At 35.1% G+C, this 19,179-nt stretch overlaps 2 protein-coding genes, 1 long non-coding RNA gene, 2 other non-coding genes and 1 pseudogene across 7 annotated transcripts; 3 read left to right on the plus strand and 3 right to left on the minus strand.

The window, feature by feature from the left end:
* Positions 1 to 752: 752 nt before the first annotated feature.
* On the plus strand, positions 753 to 3,611 carry LOC137709183 (tricyclene synthase EBOS, chloroplastic-like). 2 transcript variants are annotated; one of them, XR_015958225.1, is made up of 7 exons: positions 753 to 877; positions 1,200 to 1,479; positions 1,599 to 1,974; positions 2,142 to 2,360; positions 2,463 to 2,601; positions 2,859 to 3,107; positions 3,196 to 3,337. XR_015958225.1 is itself a non-coding variant. In XM_088688685.1 (6 exons), exons 1-6 carry the CDS (start codon positions 776 to 778, stop codon positions 3,484 to 3,486), a joined length of 1,407 nt encoding a protein of 468 aa, XP_088544811.1. In that variant the 5' UTR covers positions 753 to 775; the 3' UTR covers positions 3,487 to 3,611. The 2 variants fall into 2 exon arrangements, 1 of the variants encoding a protein (XP_088544811.1); XM_088688685.1 differs by lacking the exon at positions 2,859 to 3,107 and having other exon boundaries at positions 3,196 to 3,611.
* Positions 3,612 to 4,773: 1,162 nt separating this feature from the next.
* On the plus strand, positions 4,774 to 4,876 carry LOC137709589 (U6 spliceosomal RNA). The gene has a single exon (XR_011064881.2). It is a non-coding gene; the product is annotated as a U6 spliceosomal RNA (small nuclear RNA).
* Positions 4,877 to 8,456: 3,580 nt separating this feature from the next.
* On the minus strand, positions 8,457 to 11,886 carry LOC137749220 (BTB/POZ domain-containing protein At3g22104). The gene is made up of 3 exons (XM_068489331.2): positions 11,166 to 11,886; positions 9,262 to 10,374; positions 8,457 to 9,118 (listed from the first exon to the last, which is right to left on the minus strand). Exons 1-3 carry the CDS (start codon positions 11,226 to 11,228, stop codon positions 8,657 to 8,659), a joined length of 1,638 nt encoding a protein of 545 aa, XP_068345432.2. The 5' UTR covers positions 11,229 to 11,886; the 3' UTR covers positions 8,457 to 8,656.
* Positions 11,887 to 13,403: 1,517 nt separating this feature from the next.
* Positions 13,404 to 13,497, plus strand: TRNAY-GUA (transfer RNA tyrosine (anticodon GUA)). Its single transcript has 2 exons — positions 13,404 to 13,440; positions 13,462 to 13,497. It is a non-coding gene; the product is annotated as a tRNA-Tyr (tRNA).
* A 1,396-nt stretch (positions 13,498 to 14,893) lies between these two features.
* LOC137749194 (uncharacterized) lies at positions 14,894 to 15,848 on the minus strand. The gene is made up of 2 exons (XR_011070188.2): positions 15,552 to 15,848; positions 14,894 to 15,361 (listed from the first exon to the last, which is right to left on the minus strand). It is a non-coding gene; the product is annotated as an uncharacterized LOC137749194 (long non-coding RNA).
* Positions 15,849 to 16,241: 393 nt separating this feature from the next.
* Positions 16,242 to 18,563, minus strand: LOC137749278 (scarecrow-like protein 32 pseudogene; annotated as a pseudogene). Its single transcript, XR_015958272.1, has 2 exons — positions 16,343 to 18,563; positions 16,242 to 16,295 (listed from the first exon to the last, which is right to left on the minus strand). The product of XR_015958272.1 is annotated as a scarecrow-like protein 32 pseudogene (transcript).
* Positions 18,564 to 19,179: the final 616 nt, after the last annotated feature.

Below are 19,179 nucleotides of genomic sequence, written 5' to 3' on the forward strand. Positions count from 1 at the left end.
TTTAACGGTTTACTTAACAGATTTTCTAACGGATGTATGAAATTGAAATAAAATGATAAGTAAATGTATGAAATTGAAATGTTTTAAAGATATTGTAAGAAATTAAAATTGATCCCAAATCTGAGGGGGTAAAATCTAATTTACCCAATAAAAATTCATATCTCGTCCTTATGATAAGGCATGAGAATTTATCTGTCATGAATCTATTTCTACATATCAACTGTAATATTTGAGTAATGTTATATTTGTTAAATTTGTATCATCTCTACAATAAAGGTAAGACTCATCAATAATAAAGAGGTAATTTAAATGTAGTATAAAAATGTGAAGAGTAGATTTCTGTCATTTTATTATATTATTTTTTCTTTGTTCTCTATGTCAATCATGTAATTAGGCTATACTCTACTTTGAAGATATTATTTCTTGTCAATATTTTATCATAATCACATGGATATCAGTATATACTACTAACAAGAAAAACTCCACAATTAGGGTTGGTAAAGTACCTAACCGAGTAGGTTGTTCTAGAGCCTCTGTGGATTAATATATTATCTTTACTATTGTAGAAATATTAAATGTCACGTGGGACAAAGTGAAGATGTATAATACATAAACAATTGAAATATCATATAATCTGACATTAAAAGCTAAACCTTGAGAAGATGCATGGAACCTGCAGTAGCATATATACGCGGTATCACTGCCTATATATAGGTCCACACTTTTGATAGATATCAAATCATTCACAGGCATATACATTCAAGTAGCTTCTGTGATGCATAATAACACGCCTCTTCGATGCCCTGGCACCTACAAGCCAAGCATATGGAGTTACGATTTTGTTCAGTCCTTGAAGATTGATGACAACCCCCTGCATGTGATTGATCGATTAGGGGTTATATATGATTTTAATTCGGACAACATTTGTTTCCCTCTTAGGTGTTCATTTTCGCCTTTTGTTCAGTCCTTGAAGATTAATCACAATCCTCATAACGTAAAATTTTGTTCCATGTTGAATGGCTCTATAATGATTGAAATGAGGCCTTTTGCCTATACATATTGAATTGCACATGCATATAGTTAAATTGAATACAGGATCAAAGTAATTAGTCGTAGGCCATTAGACCGACTCTGGAATTGTAATATACATGATACAAGTTTTATTAAGATGTATTACTTATACTGAACTACTTTTGTAGGACAAACTATACAAAGATGGGTGGAAGCTCCTAGAGGAGCAAGTGAAGCGTACGATTGATTACGATGATGATGATGATAATGATATCAACATGCTGACTGCACTTGAGTTCATTGATGATATCCAACGGTTAGGTTTGGGATATCACTTTGAAAATGACATAAGAAGAGCCCTTACTAAAATATTGAACAATATTGATGGCCAAGGAACATACCAGAGTCTCCACCTCACTGCTCTCAGCTTCAGGCTCCTTAGACAACATGGGTTTCAGGTCTCCCAAGGTATGTAATATGTGAGTTTTTTGTTATTTATTGTTATAAATGATAGACAATCTACAAATAAAGACATTAGACATAAAACTTTCAAATGTACTTCTAGTCATAACTTGAATGTAACTCAGATGTATTCAGGAGATTCACGGATGATAATGGAAGTTTCAAGGCATGGCTTTGCAAGGATGTAAAAGGAATTTTGAGTCTGTATGAAGCTTCATATTTTGCTTTCGAAAGAGAGAGGCTCTTGGATGAGGGCCTTGCATTCTCAACAAATTATCTCAAGAACCTCAGTGGACTTAATGTTAGCAATGGACTAGCAGAACAAGTGAGTCATGCACTGGAACTTCCACTGCACCATAGAATGCAAAGATTAGAAGCTACATGGTATATTGAGGCATACAGTAAAAGGCCAGATGCAAATAAGGTGCTACTTGAAATTGCCAAGCGAGATTTTAACAGGGTGCAATGCACACTCCAGAGGGATCTTCAAGAAGTATCAAGGTGATTATTTTTCCTTTTATACGTGCAATATTTGGGAATAGAGAATCAAACACAGCACTTAGAGGACAACTGTATACATGTTTTAAACCATCAAGGTAATTATATATTTACGAGCATAAGCATTATCCTAATTCAATTAGTGTTTGCTTCATTAATCTTGCATTTAGGTGGTGGGTGGATATGGGCTTAGCCGAAAAGTTGAGCTTCACCAGAGACAGATTGATGGAGTGCTTTTTTTGGTCGGTTGGAATCATCTTTGAACCTCAGCACAGTCATGTCAGGAAAGAGCTGACAAAAGTGGCTGCTCTAGTAACCACCATTGATGATGTCTATGATGTTTATGGTACTCTGGATGAACTAGAGCTTTTTACTTCTGCTGTTGAAAGGTTAGAAATTAAAAAGACAGTCGATACACAATCATTTACTTTTGAATATGCATTTAATTCAGAGTTACTTATGGCATTCCATTGCGTACTTGTGCTACTCAGATGGGATATCAAAGCTGTAGAAAATCTTCCAGATTACATGAAGCTTTGTTTTCTAGCTCTTTATAACACAGTGAATAAGATGGTTTATGACACTCTAAAGAAGCAAGGAGAAAATGTCCTCCCTTATGTCACAAAAGTGGTCTGTACATTACATTCATATATCATATATCAATATATATATATGTGTGTGTGTGTGTGTGTGTAATGCTACTTAGACATATAAAATTAACCACCTTATTGACACACAATCTAACTATTACTGTACTGGAGAATATGTACAAAGTAGTCCATTTTTTTTCTTTCTACATTAGTAATATCATTTTGTTCTCCAATTAAATTATAACTTCAGTTTTCAATATTAATTAAGTGCAATCTTTTGAATTCTATATATCTCAGTGGGCTGATTTGTGCAAAGCATTTCTAAAGGAGACAACGTGATGCTATAACAAGCACACACCCACATTTGAAGAATTTATTGACAATGCATGGATATCAGTCTCAGGGGTGGTATTCTTAGTTCATACATACTTTCTCCTCAACCCAAAGATCACAAAGCAAGCACTTGAATGCTTAGAGAATCACCACAGTCTCTTGCGTTGGCCATCTCTTATTTTCCGGCTTTCCAATGATTTGAGTACTTCGGCAGTATGTACTTTTTTTAAATTTTATTATTATTAAGGGGAGGGTTGAAAACTATTAATATTCTATATATTAATTTGTTTCCACACTGCAGGCAGAAGTGGAGAGAGGAGAAACTGCGAACTCAATCTCATGCATGATGCGTGGCAGTCTGCATATTTCTGAGGAATCTGCTCGTCAATATATAAGTAATTTGGTTGAAAATAGTTGGAAGAAGCTGAACAAAGATGGAGCTTCTGCTACTCCATTTACTAAGCAATTTGTAAAAGCAGCAAGAAACCTTGCTCGGATTTCCCAATGCATATACCAATATGGTGATGGGCATGGAGCTCCAGACACAAGAGCAAAGAATCGAATCCTATCAGTGATTATCGATCCCATTTAAAGACATAACACAGACATCCATACATGCTGGATGTTTATTAGCCACTAACACAGTGGAATTTATAATAGTTTCTTGTTTGATTTTTCAATATGTATTAGAATAAAATGCTTGTTTTTAATCTAAAAGTCATGTGATATTTAATATTTAAGCTTTCACGCTCCAATATTTTTTGGTGTTAAATTCTTAAAAAAGCCATTTGACTGGCTTGACTAATATATACCAAAAAATGTGATTGGACGATGTTAAATACATAAAATCCATTTACTGGTTATACAAATATATACAAAAGATGTGGGATTGGGTGGTACTGCATATCAATAAAAATTTGACAAATCATTAGCAAGATCACTAGATTAATATCCATTACCTAAGTTATAGGTCTCCTTGTATATAAGTAAGGTTAGGTTTATAAGTTAAGAAGTTAAGTGTCCAAAAAAGTTAAAAGAAGTTACGAGTATTCTTTTCTTTTCTTTTTTTTCTTTTCTTTTTAAAAGTTTAGAAGTTAAGTTCCAAAGAAAAATAAATGCATTCAGAAACAAAACTTGAGTGCATACAAAATTACTCATTTTTCATTTGCAAACAAAGGCCCAAGTACTAAATGTTTTTTAGTGATTGGGCTTAGGGCCCGACAAACTAAAGAATAACACTGGTTTTTTATAGTTTAGTAAGGTTATGTTTAGAAGTTAAGTGTGAAGTTAAAAGAAGTTATGAGTGTTCTTTTTTTTTTTCTCTCTCTCTCTTTCTCTCTCTCTCTCTCTCTAGAAGTTTATAAGTTAAGTTCCAAAAAAAAAAAAAAAAAAAAATGTGTTGAGAACCAAAACTTGAGTGCATACACAATTACTCTTTTTTTAGTGATTGGGCTTGGGGTCCGACAAACTAAAGAATATCACTGTGTTTTTTTTTTTCTTTTTAACAAACGATATTGTCTAACACTAATTGGGTAGAAGAATGAGTTAAGCCTTATACTGGGCTAGCCATAACAATGTGATTCAAATTCGCCTTTGGGGAAAACCAAACCTAAAACCTCTCACTTACAAATGAAGAATAACACTGTGTTTTTTTTCTTTTTCTTTTTAACAAAAAATATTGTCTAACACTAATTGGGTAGAAGAGTGGGTTAAGCCTTATACTAGGCTAGCCATAACAATGTGATTCAAATTCGCCTTTGGCGAAAACCGAACCTAAAACCTCTCACTTACAAGTGAAGAGGAATGTCATTAGACTATAGTACTAAATGGCAGAATAACACCATTTTGAGTGGTCAATAATGTCCAACAATTAAAGCTTGTCCTAGAGATGACGTCTGATAAAATTGAAATAATACAGAGAAGATTAGCATGGTTTCTACACAAAGATAACATGCATAAATGGAGAAATGAACCAAATTTATTTTGGTTCCTTCGTTCTTAATTTTGCCGATCTGCCCATTCTTTAAATTTCTTTTTATATGTTCGTTCTCAATTTTCTTGACGCGCCCGTTCTTGATGGTGTCTTGATTATACTCGTACATTAATCTAATAAAGAGGTAACATTAATTAGATGCAACTAATCCAATGTCCTCAAAAGTTTTCATGGATGGTAATGGGATGAGGCCTTGCGTTCTTAAGCATAATCATTAAAAATTATTCCACGATTAATGGATCAGATATTTGCACTACCAAAGGATTATTAGCACAAGAAGTGAGCCATGCAAACTGGGGGTGGAGCTATTACTGCTTCTTCATTCACGAAGGAATAACTGGTATGGGCATGGAGGCCCGGATCTAAGAGTGAATAATCGAACCTCAGCTTCTTTCACAGATTCATAAATATTTTGTGCATTGTATTTAATTATCATGCATCAGCTTTTTGTGTTTGATTATGTTCTCTCCATTACCGCTTGTGTCAAATAATCTTACGAGAAATTTGTTGTCAAAACAATCTTACAATTTATTAAAGGGGTTTTTAAATAGAGCCTTAATAAAGATTCTTCTTAGATTTTAACCTGAATGATTTTCTAAATGTAATTTAAGTTTCTATTTCAAAAACTTACCGTATTTAAGTACCACATGTATTATTTACAAACTTATCATAAATTCTCCACCCATTCGTAATTAAGGTATTTTCATTTTTTTTAGGTCTAATCATATTAATAAATAAAATTGTCTTCAAAATTCAAATTCTTATAATTAAAAAAAAACGAATTCAATATTTATGAGCACCGACAAATTTATATGAGCAAAATCAACATCAATACAAAAGAAAAAAAATAAAATAGGTGCGGAAATATTCGTACGTAAGCATATAAGTACCATAGTATTGCAACGTATCGATACAAATTTGTACATAAGTTTCAGTATGAATGCTCAGTATGTAAATGGAATATTTAAATATATATATATATATATATATAGGTACGTAATATACATATCCATATGTATGGTGAAATTTAAGCACAAGAAAGAATAGATGAAAACATATGACTTTCTTATTATGCTAACTTAATAATAAGTATCAGTAATATATTACATTTTAATTGTTTATAGGAATCAATAAATAACCTACATACAAAAAAAAAAAAAAAAACTCAATAATAAGTACAACCTAATTGATATTTGAAAATTCAATTGAATGTCAAAGACTAGAGTTAATTTCTTTAACTTGACAAGGTTTTAATCTGAAAGTGACCTTTGTTCAAGGATTATAATGAAAATTTTATTTTATTTTATTAAATAGACTGCTTGAAGAAAGTTGAGGTGTCACTATAAGATCAATTGACAATAAAGAGAATAGTCCAACCTCTTATAAGCTTATAAAAATCTCTCTTATTATTAATGCGAAATTTATTGTCAACATTGCTTCACGAAATCTAGTCAAGAAGTGTTGCTTCCATGGAAAGGTATCCATGTACGTGCAATGAAATAATAACACTGAAAAAGTCAGTTTTCTTCATTGAAATTCCCATGTCCGTGTATTATAATTCTGGTTGATTTATAATTAAACCCAAGAAAAGTTGAAGGGATTGGGAAGTAGTAGTAAAGTGGCGTTTAAGTAAAAGGCTTTTGTGGGATTTTGTCTCTTCGTTCACATGATATGTCATCTTGGTTTCATCAAGATTTGAGAGCTTGACCCGGACAACCTACCTATAACACCATTGACCACACAATTCATGTCCAACGTGAATAGTAATCCTGCATATTACGTTATGTAAATCTGATAAACTATTAGTTTTTAGTTTAGTAGTATTTTTTTGCTCGTATTCAAAAGAATGTTACATGTTATGAAAGAAATTAAAGTTCCATCTATATCAATTTCATTATATGTTTGTGCGCAAAATTGTTTAACTTTTTTATACACGCTTCACATGCGGCCACATTCAAGTCAAATAAGAGAACAATATTACTCGGCGTGCATGCAACCATCAAGTTTTACACATGGACTAATTTGCTCTACTACCATAAAGGAAAATTTGAGGTTCCACTCGACAGTCAAATGACAATGGGTGAAGTAGTCTAACTCTTATAAGTCCATATAAATGTTACTTAAACTTTCCGATGAGGGACAACTCTCCGCATTCTCATAAGTTCGAATCACCTCTCTCTCGTTAAACAATAAACCACAAGATATGACTAAGTCAAGTAGCTTATATTAAATCTTAAATTGTAACAATATTATAATTCAAGAGATTATAACTCGTTAAGCATTTACTCATCCACTTTAAGTCTCAAATTGAATCCCTTCTTCTCCTGATAAAATTGTATAGAAAAAAATGCCCGATATCAAAACTTCATAAAATATAATGTACCAAAATTTTATCCTTTATCAAATTTGATGTGCATTCTATCCTTCATCAAATATGATGTGCCCCTTTATTAGTTCATAAAAAGCACAGAAATGCATGGTTTTGAACCATACTTCTGACTGCTGGGGATCATCAACCCAAAAGAATTATAGAAGTGAGCAGCTGGTCAAGTTGTTACCAAGGCATCATTTTCCTCACAGATCACGTTAATAAATATATATTGTATTTTGTAAAATACTGAACTACATTGTAGTTATAATTTCTTAATCAAAATCTCATGGAATTGAGGGTTTGGCAATTGGTTAATTAGGTGAAGACTGTTGAGGAATCTAAGGGGAACATAATTGTTCATGTCAACAGCCAACAGGTGTCTTTCTTGGCATATACAAGACTTGCGGATATAAGTGGACCACGTGGTAAAATTTGTATACTTAATACTTCCATCGTTTTTAGGGCAAGTCAATAGCAACTACACTCGACTTTTGATATATCTTACTCTTGATTAACTTTTGTTGTTTGTTTTATTAGTTGACATATAATTGAAGCCATATGACAAAGAAAATTAGTCTTCTAGAATCTTTAGAACACATTAACGATGATGATGATAAACGACGGTAGTAGTAATGGTGGTGACATCGATGCGTTAATTAGGCAAAGAGGGGCTATTTCACTAACAGAAACTTTCAGATGTTGTCATCTCTCTGAGTCCATGGCCCTAGGGAACTCATCGCTCACGTGATGATATAATATATTTCTGGTGAAAAAAATTTAAGTCAGGCTGCCTGATCACGTGGCATGTCCAACCACTTAATATCGACATGTTATCGATTATTGAGATGTTCATATTGTCGACATCTCGATTACATAGTATGTCATGTCTATATATTTTTCTGTAAAAAAAAACTATTGGAAAGTAACTAATAATGTGTCATTATCTCTCCTCTCCCAGGTGGTATGAACAAACTGCCCTAGTTCATCTGCAAAATCCGGTAACTCAAAACAGAAAAGTATGTCATAAAAGATGATCAGCTTTCACTTACCCTCATATGTTCATGCAGAATATATGGTTGCCAGCTTGCATTCCAGAAGCGTGGGAGTGACTGGAAGAAAATGACTTAACCTTGCATTTAGTCCCATCTACCCAGAGCACTATAGGAAAGTAGCAGAGGGACCATCAATAAAAAAGAAATGAATCAACAGAAGTTCTCTTTATGTAACTGTACAACCAAAGATTTTACAATCTCTCTAACTGAAACAACTTTAGTTATGCAGCAAAGGAAGAAAAATCTGCTAAAAACATGTAAAAATAAGAAGAAAAACAATTTCCTTGGGCTATATACAAATATGGGATAATGCTTAAAACTAATGGAATGAAATGCAAAACTGGTATCATGAACAAAGTTTGGGCAATGATCTTGTATGGCTGTGGCTTGATGCTTTCAATTTTGTAAACTTTGCCATTTGAGATTGCATTTTCTTGCAAACTTTCTCCAATTCCATGACCCTGCATTGCATGCCTTGCAAATGTGCTCTGAGCTTCTCGTTGTCAGTTGAGAGATCGAGTTTTCCGGCGTAAAGCACATTTTGTTCGTTGGCATCATCTTTCCTTAGTCCCCAATTTTTTGCCTCAGTGGTGGCGCTATAAGGGGAGGTGGCATAGGAATTAAAGTTGTTGGTTGTTTGGAGTAACTTTTTGAGCTTGGATTGCTGAGAGACAAGAGCTTGGACTGCAGATTTTGATGGAAATTTTGTGTTCTTTGAAAGGTGTATACAAGTCTCTGCCGAGAGCTTCTCATAGTTCAGCACACAACATATTTTCATCTTTTTGTCTTCGGACAATCCTGCGTGCACCTATGACAAAGCAGATAAAAAACAAGTTCAAAATATGCTCAATGATGTTAGTTTTCTCCAAATGTGCTATGTGAATTATTGGATCATAAGTAATCGAAACAAAAGTTACAAGAACAAAGATTTCCTTGAGACGAATCCAATACCTGTATATACATGTCTATGGCATGGTAGAGCTCATCATAGGAGTCTCTTGCCGAATCCGGCAGGGCGATAGCTAAAGCCAGAAACTTTGAATGCTTCAAACAAGGATCTGGGGCTACTTCTGCTATATACAAATCAACCAAGCCAGAAACTTTCCTTAATCGGATTGGAGACGCTTGACATGTTCCTCCATCACGCAGAAATGATTTCAAGAACCTTAGAACAAGATTGACATCATACAAGTAATTGATTCCTTGTGGGGATGGAACAAGCAAATTGTCCAATGTTGCTTTATCTAGTTGTGAACCAATCATATTCTCCAACTTATTCCTGATACTTCTGTTTAAGTTAAAATTCAGCGAAACATGTAGAATCCCGAATAAGCTCTTGCAAGAAACACAGCTCTGATCAAGCATATACAGCATCTCAATGACCGTTTCAGCAATGGTGCGCTTGGTTTCAGATTTGACCGTGTAAAACTTCGATTTCTGGTAATAAAAGAGGAACCTACTAATGATAACATGATCGAGTTTTCGCGAAACCATGGCCTTGACAAGCATTTCAAGCAAATTTGGACCTAAAACTAGAAGATCCTCGAACCACCAGGGTGCGCAAGAGAAGCTAGCTTTCAAACTCTCAGTGCTTCTAGTATCACATGAAAACCGAATACCAGAGCTATCGGGGGATGAAGTCGAAGGACAAGGACTTGCTTCGCTTGTCAAAGGCAATCTCGCAATGAGGGTATCCAAGCATTTCTCAACTAGACTCAAAGAATTCGCAACCGGAAGCAAATCCTGGCACTGCTTCAAAGCCGTCAAAAGCTCAGACCATGACCAATACCTGATATCTTGAAATGATTTCTCTGCTTTTTCTAACAAATTATGTTTTCTGGCGACAGAATTGTTCATTTCCATGAACTGCGCAGCGCAGTAAAGGAGGGAAATGTTGGAAGGAGTTATGTAAATGCTGCCATTGTTGTAACAGAACCTCGAAATCAGCTCGAAACTCTCCGCTCCTCCCGGAAAGTCATGGAATACCACTTTAAGATTTCCTGAGGAGGCTTTTGATTTTCCAAGTAATTTGCTCAATTTGCCAGAGTAGGAGGCAAGAATTCTCTGCAAAAATGGTCAGAAAAACCAGAATTAACACCATTTGCTGAAAGCCATTAAAAAGTAAGTAAAAACAAGAACAGTAAATTACTGAGAAAAATGTTACGCAAGATCTTCGGCTTCTTAACAAGCAAGTAAACAAGAAACTCAATAAACACAAGAACGCAGAAAACCCACCAAAAGAATGAAGACATTGAATTGGAAAAGAAACAAAATACAATAAAATTTGGGAATCTACATTCTACACCAGAAGGTACCAAAGAAAGCAAAGAGGTCGTTATATGCAATAAATTGTGGTGACGTTGAGGGCTATGTCTGTCAATCACCCCCCATCTCAACAGAAGTGAACATTTGAGCCCCCCATAACAGCAGCAATAAATGAGAGAGAATGAAGAAAATGAAAAAGGCATGCAACTTGTTTAATAAAAAGACAGAACCAGAAGAAGAAAAAGCCAAGGCAGCCATGAGTTCATGACCCACATCAATGCAATATAGGTGTTTGAATTAAATGGTGGGGGGAAAAGGATGAATCTTTGCAATCCATCAGCCATGGTGGATAAATGGAAAGTAACCCAGGTAAAGTTCATCAGCAAAACTTCACAATTCAAGCACAAAATGTTATCAAATAATTACATTTGGACAAAAGAAAAAGATGGGATTTTGCCATTAAAAAGGGAATATTCATGCAATTCAGCAGGCATGATGGATAAAATGGAGAGTAATCCAGATAAAAAAAATATGGAACTTTTCTGTAAAAAAATGGAGTTGAAACAATTTGCCAAGCACAGAATTATAACCTTGTCCACCATGAAAGACTCTTCCCCATTGACTTCAACTTCAAGTTCACAATGAACTTCCATAACAAACTGAATAAAAAGGTTAAAAACAAAAACCCACTTCAAATCAAGAGTTATTTTTTGGGACTTGCAATCAGAAGAGCAAAAGAAGTAATCTTTTTAAGGGTGCAGCATAGACAGAGGGAGAGAGGTGAGGAGGCCAAATGGGGAGGAGGGAGGAGGAGGAGGACGAAGGGGACACAAATCCATATTCTCAATGGGGAAGAAGACAAAGGGAACGAGTCTGGGACTTTAGTGACGGCAAAAAAAAAAAAATTGGATGCTATTGGTTCAGGCAGAAGCAATGTGGTGGTTCTCAACTGGGATTTTTAGAGAAGAGAGAGCGGTTGAAGCGTGTGTTACTATCAGTATACCACTAGCCTAATTCTGACATTTCCAGAGAAAGTGCATCTATAAGCTTAGGAAATTTATTTATTTATTTATTAGGTGAAAGTATATGCTATTGGTGGATAATTATTAATGCCGGAATTGGGATTATTCCTTTGGGGTTTGGGGGGAGGACCAGACCATTAGGTTTTGGAAGTGAAGCTTTGTGTTGCTGGCTGCTGCTTTCCCTCCCTCCCTTTGGTTTTTATTCCACGTTGATAGCTGCAAGTCTCTCTGTAGATGTGCAGTGCAATGCACCTATTAGTTCTCTCCCCTATCCACTACTTTATTAATTGGTTTAAACTTCCCTTTCTAGCAAGGATTTGTTATTTGTACATGGGGACCATGTCAGATTTCCTTTCTAATTATTTATTTTGTTTTGGTGGGATGCTATTTGGACATTTGTTAGTAGGGGTGGGTTCGGAGGACTCCACTTATATGTAGTGGGTCTTGTCGAATAAAACTCGTATATCTAAATGCTCAAACTCGGCTCAAATGAATTTTTAAGCTCGGCCTGATTCGTTTGTGAACGAAGCTTGAGCTTCTCGGGTGGCTTTGTTAAGTTCAATTGTGAAACAAATTCGAGTTTTAGTTTGAGTCGTCGTACATTTTTTAGATTTTAACTACACTAATATAAGTTTTATGACTCTAAGCTCGATATAGGTTCAATTTTTTGAACCAAATTAGGAATAGTCCAATTTATTAAAATAAGTCCAATTCCTTAAATCTTATTATTTTATTATCAATAATTATCTCTTCAATGATAAGATTTATTATAAAAATCAAATTTCTTCCTAATTATCTCTTTGATCATTTATTTTTTTTGTTCTTTCTTGTTCTTTATCCCGTTTTAAACCCCATTTATAGATTTTATTTTTATAATCAACCTATATCATAGGTTAATTATATTTATCTACCTATATGACAGATTCTTTTTTATAATCAAGTAAGATTCATGTGTCTTGCTTGTAGATATATGATGTTTTTTTCTACCTTTTAGTTAGGTTTCATATCTTACTTATAGGTATGATATACATTCGTATATTTGTTACTTGAGTTAGGGTAGAATGATTTGCATATAGATTTATGTCAATATATATATATATATATATATATATATATATTTTGTTATATGATATTAATTATATTTTTTGGGGTTGAAAATGCATAATATTTGAAGATTTTAATTGATTTTTAATATTTTAGAAAATATAAAATGAGCATTAAAAAAATAAATACATATAATTAGGTAATTGGAATCACTCCTAAAAATCATCTATGTTTTTTAACCTGGATCTAAAACCCCCTTATTTTAAATATAAGATCCAAAAGTTTAATTTTTATAAACCAAACTTTAACGAACAAGCTGAGCCTGAACCAAACTCAAGCTGACTCATAAAATTATATGAGTTACTCACAAGCTTTATGAGTCAAATGAGATAAACTACACAAACTCTTTGCCATACAACCTTTTAGTTTCCTAATTCTCATAAGGGAGATGCTAAATTGTGTATCCAAAATGTCCACATCTCAAAAAATTTCTTCCAATATGTTCTCCCACTTTATTTGACACATTTGTATGCACACTATGTCACCGTATCAAAATCACCAAGGAAAAAACACAAAGGAAAAATCACACCAATATGGAAACTTCAATTTCATCTCATTACATTACGAAAATTACCAACTTTTTTTGCAGTAATCTTTCACCAACATACAATTTAATAGGGCCCACCATTGTAGGATTCGTAAGGGCCCAAAAACCTATTGTATATATCGATATAAATACCTGGTACTGCTTTTACCACCAATCCGACCTTAGCTCAGTTGGTAGAGCGGAGGACTGTAGTGGGTAAATATGCTCTCAGCCATCCTTAGGTCGCTGGTTCGAATCCGGCAGGTCGGATTTCTTTTTCTTAATTATTATTTATATTCTTGGAGAATCAAATTCCAACTCCTGATCATGTAACCAATTTATTTTTAGTAATTCAAACCCCATATTTTAGTTTGAACAATATTCCAGTGATGTAAATGTGTTTTAGGCGTGTTAGGCGAATTGATCAGACATTTGATGATAAAGTGTGGGAAGATTTGTCTTGGGCTTTCTTGGTAAGATTTTATTGGATGGGTTATATTCTTAATTATGATTTATTTTCCTTAAACTGTAGTTATATTTTTCTATCAAACTAAAGAGTAGAAATAAATGCAGCAAATATTATACAAGAGAGGACCCGGAGAATCAAATTCTTTTTCGGTCAATGACAATGAGAGAATCAAATTCCAACTCCTGACCATGTAACCAATTTATTTTTAGTAATTCAAACCCCATATTTTAGTTTGAACAGTATTCCAATGTTGTAAATGTGTGTTAGGCAAATTGATCAGACATTTGATGACAAAGTGTGGAAAGATTTGTCTTGGGCTTTCTTGGTAAGATTTTATTGGATGGGTTTTCTTTTTAATAGCGTGGAAATTATCCCTCTACCTTGGTCCTTGCAAATCAATTTACTTCTAATAATGCAATTCAATTTACTTCTAATAATTATTAGAAGTAAATTGAATTGCATGGACCAAAAGCCTTGATAACTTGCATATTTTTATGGAGTGAATGTCTCTTCTTGAAGCTTGCGTGCTGTTCTTCTGAGGGATTTTACTCAGCTCGTGTTGTAGCTGTCCGCAGTTCCTTTTAAACTGCTAGTATTTTAGTTCTTTTTTTTCCTTTCTTCTATTTTTTTTTTTCTCTCCTAATAAATTCTGAATTTACAAAAGAAAAAAAAATTGATCGTGGCGTTTGATTTCAAATCTATTTCCCTAGAATAGAATAGTCTTAGAAGATTTATTTAAAAAAAGAATACTTAGATGTTGACACAAAAGTTTTGTAAACCATACTTGAAGCTCCATCAGAAATGAAAAGCAGACCTTCTATCCAGTTTGAACTAAAAGAAAGTAGTTGCAAACACTACGCGAGAACGATAAGGGGCGCACAATGTTGTTGTGCGGGAATGCGATTTGCAACATCATGTTTCCCATTGTCACTAACTCATACATTCTAGATTTTTAGTTGCAAGACCCTTTTAGTGAATATAGTGATTTTGAAACTCAACAATTTACTAAAACTCCTCTTTTCGGATGGTAAATATTTCTCAGAACATGAAGTGTGAATCAAATCCATGTTTGAATTGAAATTGTTCATGTAATCAGGATTCAAGGAGCATGAGTCTAACTAGTTGAGACACGAAATAGGTACTAACGATAACAAATTAATATGAGGTATTTGGATTGCGGTCATTTTGATTCTAGGATCAAGAACAAAGATGTTTACTCATGAAATAAAAAGGTGTGGTGGTCCTTGTTTGATTTCTCTTTTTACACTTGTACACTTTCGTTCATATGCGCATGCCTATATTCTTATATTACTCATTAATTGTTCAAACCATAAGAGCTTACAACTGTTTGTCCACGTTCATCGACTACTGATAGTTACCCGCACGTGCGTGAATGATTGTCTCACTTGGGCCGCAAACCAGTAACTGGATGCACGACCAATACTAGGTATGGCTGGTTCGGTATGGGATATCGAACCAAAACCATCATCCCGATTTCCAAACCGAAATATTTCGGAATGGGATTTCAAATCTCAAAACCGAACCGAATTTCTAAGATTCCTGAACTTCGGGATGCCCAAAATTTTTTTCGGGATATCGGGACAGATCTGGATTGATCCTTCATGCCCAAATCCAATTCATACGAAGCCAAATTGCACCATCACTCTGCAATTCAAAACAAAATTAAAAATAAAAATTCTGTAAAAAGCTCAAAATAATCAAACAAACAGATCCCAAAACAAAATTCAAATCAAATAAAGAATCAGATTACAACCCATTATTATTATTATTATTATTATTATTATTTTGAGAAAAGACTACAACCCAAAAAAACCACATATTTAATCATGAAGACCTGAAATGATGGTTTTTTCTCCGATGCGGAGATGGCAGGTGGGCGAAGCTTGTGGTGAAGAACGGAGGATTTGTGTTGAGCAGAGACGACGCATATGAAAGAAGAGCTATTTTGGGGTTTTGGGAATCGAAAAGATACAAAGGAGGAAGAAGAGAGGGAAAAAAGGGCAACAGCGGCATGACATGAAGAGGCAACTGTTATGGCAGTAGTCGTATCCACTGACCTCAGAAATGTAGAGGCAGAGGAGAGAACAGAGTCAAAGAAGTGAGAACTCGAGAGAGATGAGAGGGTTGAGGGTTGAGGGTTGAGGCTTTGGTGAGAAATGTGAGAGTGTGAAACCCTATAACTTGGATTGGATGGTTGAGATTAAATCTCAACCAATCCAACGGTCCAGATAGTTTATAATTTTTAATTTAAATTAAATACATATTATATATTAATATAGTTGTTCGGTTCGGGATTACCGAACTAAAGGTCTATCAAAACCGAATACCGTACCAAAAGTTTCGGACTATTTCAGTTCGGGTTACCGAAGTTTTGGGATTTTCGGGTTTGGTTTTTTTTCAGGTCGAGTTCAAGGAATTTCGGATCGGGTTCGGGAAATTCGGTTTTTTTTTTCCAGCCCTACTTCTAGGTTACATGATGTTTTCATTTAACACAAGTTGATCTTACTGAAACATGCAAACCTAATTTAATAAGAAGTACCATTTATTAAAAAAAAATGTAATAAGAAGTACTTAGTTACTAATTTGAGTAAGAAAAAGAACTAGCCACCAAGCCATTCCTTTCACTTTTCCACTTCTAGTGTGAAATAGTACCAGAAATAGCAATTCTTGAGGGGACAATTACATTATTAATTATCAAATAAAAGGCTAAAAAAGTTAATTTCACAGTACGTAGCCCTATGGAACAAAAGCCTGCATAAAGTGCTAGATTTTGTCTTAATACAATACAACAGACAAGAACATGTCTCTCTTTCGCCTTTCATGTGACAGATCATAGCTAGCTAAAGCTTCAAAACAAAGTGCTCGTGAAATTTATTTTTCCACAAAATGCCTGCCGTTTTCCTTTTTGTCTTGTGCTCATTTCCAGCTTTTTGACGAAGAGAAAAAAGTAACCACGCAGAGCTTTGTCATTTCATTACCTCTCCTTTAATCTCCTGGACCACTGCAGTAACTTCACTTGCATGGTAACATGTTTTATAGAGGAAATGGTTTTCACACTCCTCGTTTCTTTTTCTGCACTCATAAGAGAATCAAGGGACAAAACCAAAGAGAAAGTAGAATGAGTAAACGAGAGTAAGGAAATCACTTCAGGCCACACAAACACCGAGTTAATCCTCAATTAGCAACCCATTTGGATTTGGGACCCAAGCTGTGGCAAAAACTGAGTTGTGTCCCTTCCATGTGAGCACCAACATATCTTCTTCACGTTTCATGCCCCAACCACTTGCATGTTCATCTAGCAAGGCCTTGACTTCCCTAGCAGTCTCTTCACAAAATATGATACTTGAAAAACCAATGTTTCTCAATCTTTGTGACATTGTGACACCTGACTCCAACCTCTCTATTCTTTGGTGCCCTTCAAAACCAATAATGTTTTCAATTTTGTGACCAACATCAGATTCATAATCCATCCTTTGGGTACTATCTTTGGGCAAGAATGTTTCCAAGGAATCAAAGGGTATCCAAAGATAATTAAAACAAGTTGTTATTCTTGAGCTAAGACTTGGTGCACTAAGATCAGAATCTTCATCTACCACAACTATGATTCTAGGGTTAAGGGATCTAATCGTGTTAAGGAAAGTGTTGCGCATCGAACCATCTTGATGGCCAGGGATACCACCACGTGGCTCATCGGAAAGATAGCGTAACCAATTTTGACAATTCACAACCAAAACCTCATCTTCCCGGAGGTCTAGTGAGGAAGGGTTTAATTCAGTGGTAACTAGCAATTCCAAAGAGGATGAGTTTTCAATCACATTGAACTCAAAAGGGACATCTCTAAACCTAGAGAAATTCCCCAAACGAAGACCAACTTCTTCGCTTGAAACATTGAGCAAAGGAGGGACTTGTGGCCTCCAATTAGGCACAGTGACTCTAAGCAAAGGAGGACCCTCAGGCCTTTTGGCCAATGCATCTATTAAAGTAGGCCATTGCATACAATGAGTGATGCTAAAATCTAAGATATGAACTTTTGGGCACCCTTGAATTGCCTTAAAAATTGCACTATTCGATGCACAATATCCGAATCGGTGCCATGGGATTAGATCAACATACCCGGCTAGCTCGGTCACCGACATCAACCTACTCGGAATGGTACTAGTGCTACTGCTTCCATTAAAATTCATAGGTGTAGGGCAAACCTTTGAGGCTCTTGAAATTAGTGCCCTCAAGATCCATGAGGTGAGCCTTTGGTTAGGGTCACCAACAGAAGAGGCAACATTGTTGAGCACCCACATCACTTGTTGAGCCAAGGTCACATCATTGCTCTCTAGGGCACTTGCACAGTGAAGTAGTAGCTTCTCAATACATGCCCCGTCGAGGCTTCCGAGACACCCGGTAAGCGCACCGGTGAGAGACGTGCCCTGAGAGGTGGTGAGGAGAGCAGTACTTGGATTTTGGAGAGAAATGGAGGTAACGCTTCCTCGAACTTCAGTTTTCATTGCTGTTGATTATTGGAGGTATGTGACAAATTAGGAATTTCAGGAGGGAGGAAGACGGGAAAGAGATATTTGGGGCGTCAGACACGCGTCCGGCGAAGATTGGTGGATGGGATTGAAGAGCTAGGGTTTTATCTTGTTGGTATATGCGAGTTTCTAGGTTGAGAAATATGGGAGGTATTTGGCTAATGGAAAGCTGTCCATGGCTTTTGTGTATTAGGTGTGTTTCTGTCTCTGAGACATGCACAGACGCAGAGAGTTGAGAGCTATAGCTCATCTGCTACTTTAAACCATATATATACTAAGAGACTAGAGAGAGAAGATATATCCCTAATTATCCATATATAAATACAGTGTATATGCAAAAGGACTTTCAGATTCATAATAAAATGACAAGAGTACATTGATAATTAGCTGCACGTATGATTGTAGATTAACATTTCTCTTGAATTCTCCGTACAAATTAAATAAGTTGCATACGTGTGAATTTAGTGGTATGTTAAATGATATAGAGTGAGCTAGCTAAAGGATCGGAAAAGTCTATAAGAACAAGAAAGATTATGTGAGAGATGAATTACATGAGTTTGTAACGATCTCTGATCTACTGGCTACAAGTTTTTCTCTCCCCTTTAATGAATGAGATCTCAATTTCGAGGCATACTCAGATTAAAAAAAAAAAAAACATGGTAGTGTCTGATGAATTAGTGAAATTTATCAAGATAGAGCATACAAGATGAAGTAGTGTGATACGCACACATCGCAAATTATTGATATCGTCAAGCACGTAGTATTAGGAACTGAGTCAATTCATATAATCCAAATTATATCTTATGTTGGTATTGCTAACTTACGACTACTCACACTATAATTAAAAGAATCTAATGAATTTGCATAGATGGAGCTCTGCTAGGGCTAACTCTCCAACCAAATTTGGCATATTGCTAATTATTACTTCGCACCCTTTCA

Source organism: Pyrus communis, chromosome 17 (genome assembly GCF_041283825.1).
Source record: "Pyrus communis isolate YQ-2024b chromosome 17, ASM4128382v1, whole genome shotgun sequence".
NCBI lineage: Eukaryota > Viridiplantae > Streptophyta > Magnoliopsida > Rosales > Rosaceae > Pyrus > Pyrus communis.

Bases quoted from the DNA above. Each gene is read 5' to 3' on its own strand.
- LOC137709183 (XM_088688685.1), top strand. From the start codon at position 776: ATGCATAATAACACGCCTCTTCGATGCCCTGGCACCTACAAGCCAAGC. The intron at 1,480-1,598 runs GTATGTAATATG...AATGTAACTCAG, and splicing joins TGGGTTTCAGGTCTCCCAAG to ATGTATTCAGGAGATTCACG. The intron at 1,975-2,141 runs GTGATTATTTTT...TCTTGCATTTAG, and splicing joins GATCTTCAAGAAGTATCAAG to GTGGTGGGTGGATATGGGCT.
- LOC137749220 (XM_068489331.2), bottom strand. From the start codon at position 11,228: ATGGAAGTTCATTGTGAACTTGAAGTTGAAGTCAATGGGGAAGAGTCT. The intron at 10,375-11,165 runs GTTATAATTCTG...CCATTTTTGCAG, and splicing joins AGTCTTTCATGGTGGACAAG to AGAATTCTTGCCTCCTACTC. The intron at 9,119-9,261 runs GTATTGGATTCG...GCTTTGTCATAG, and splicing joins CCATAGACATGTATATACAG to GTGCACGCAGGATTGTCCGA.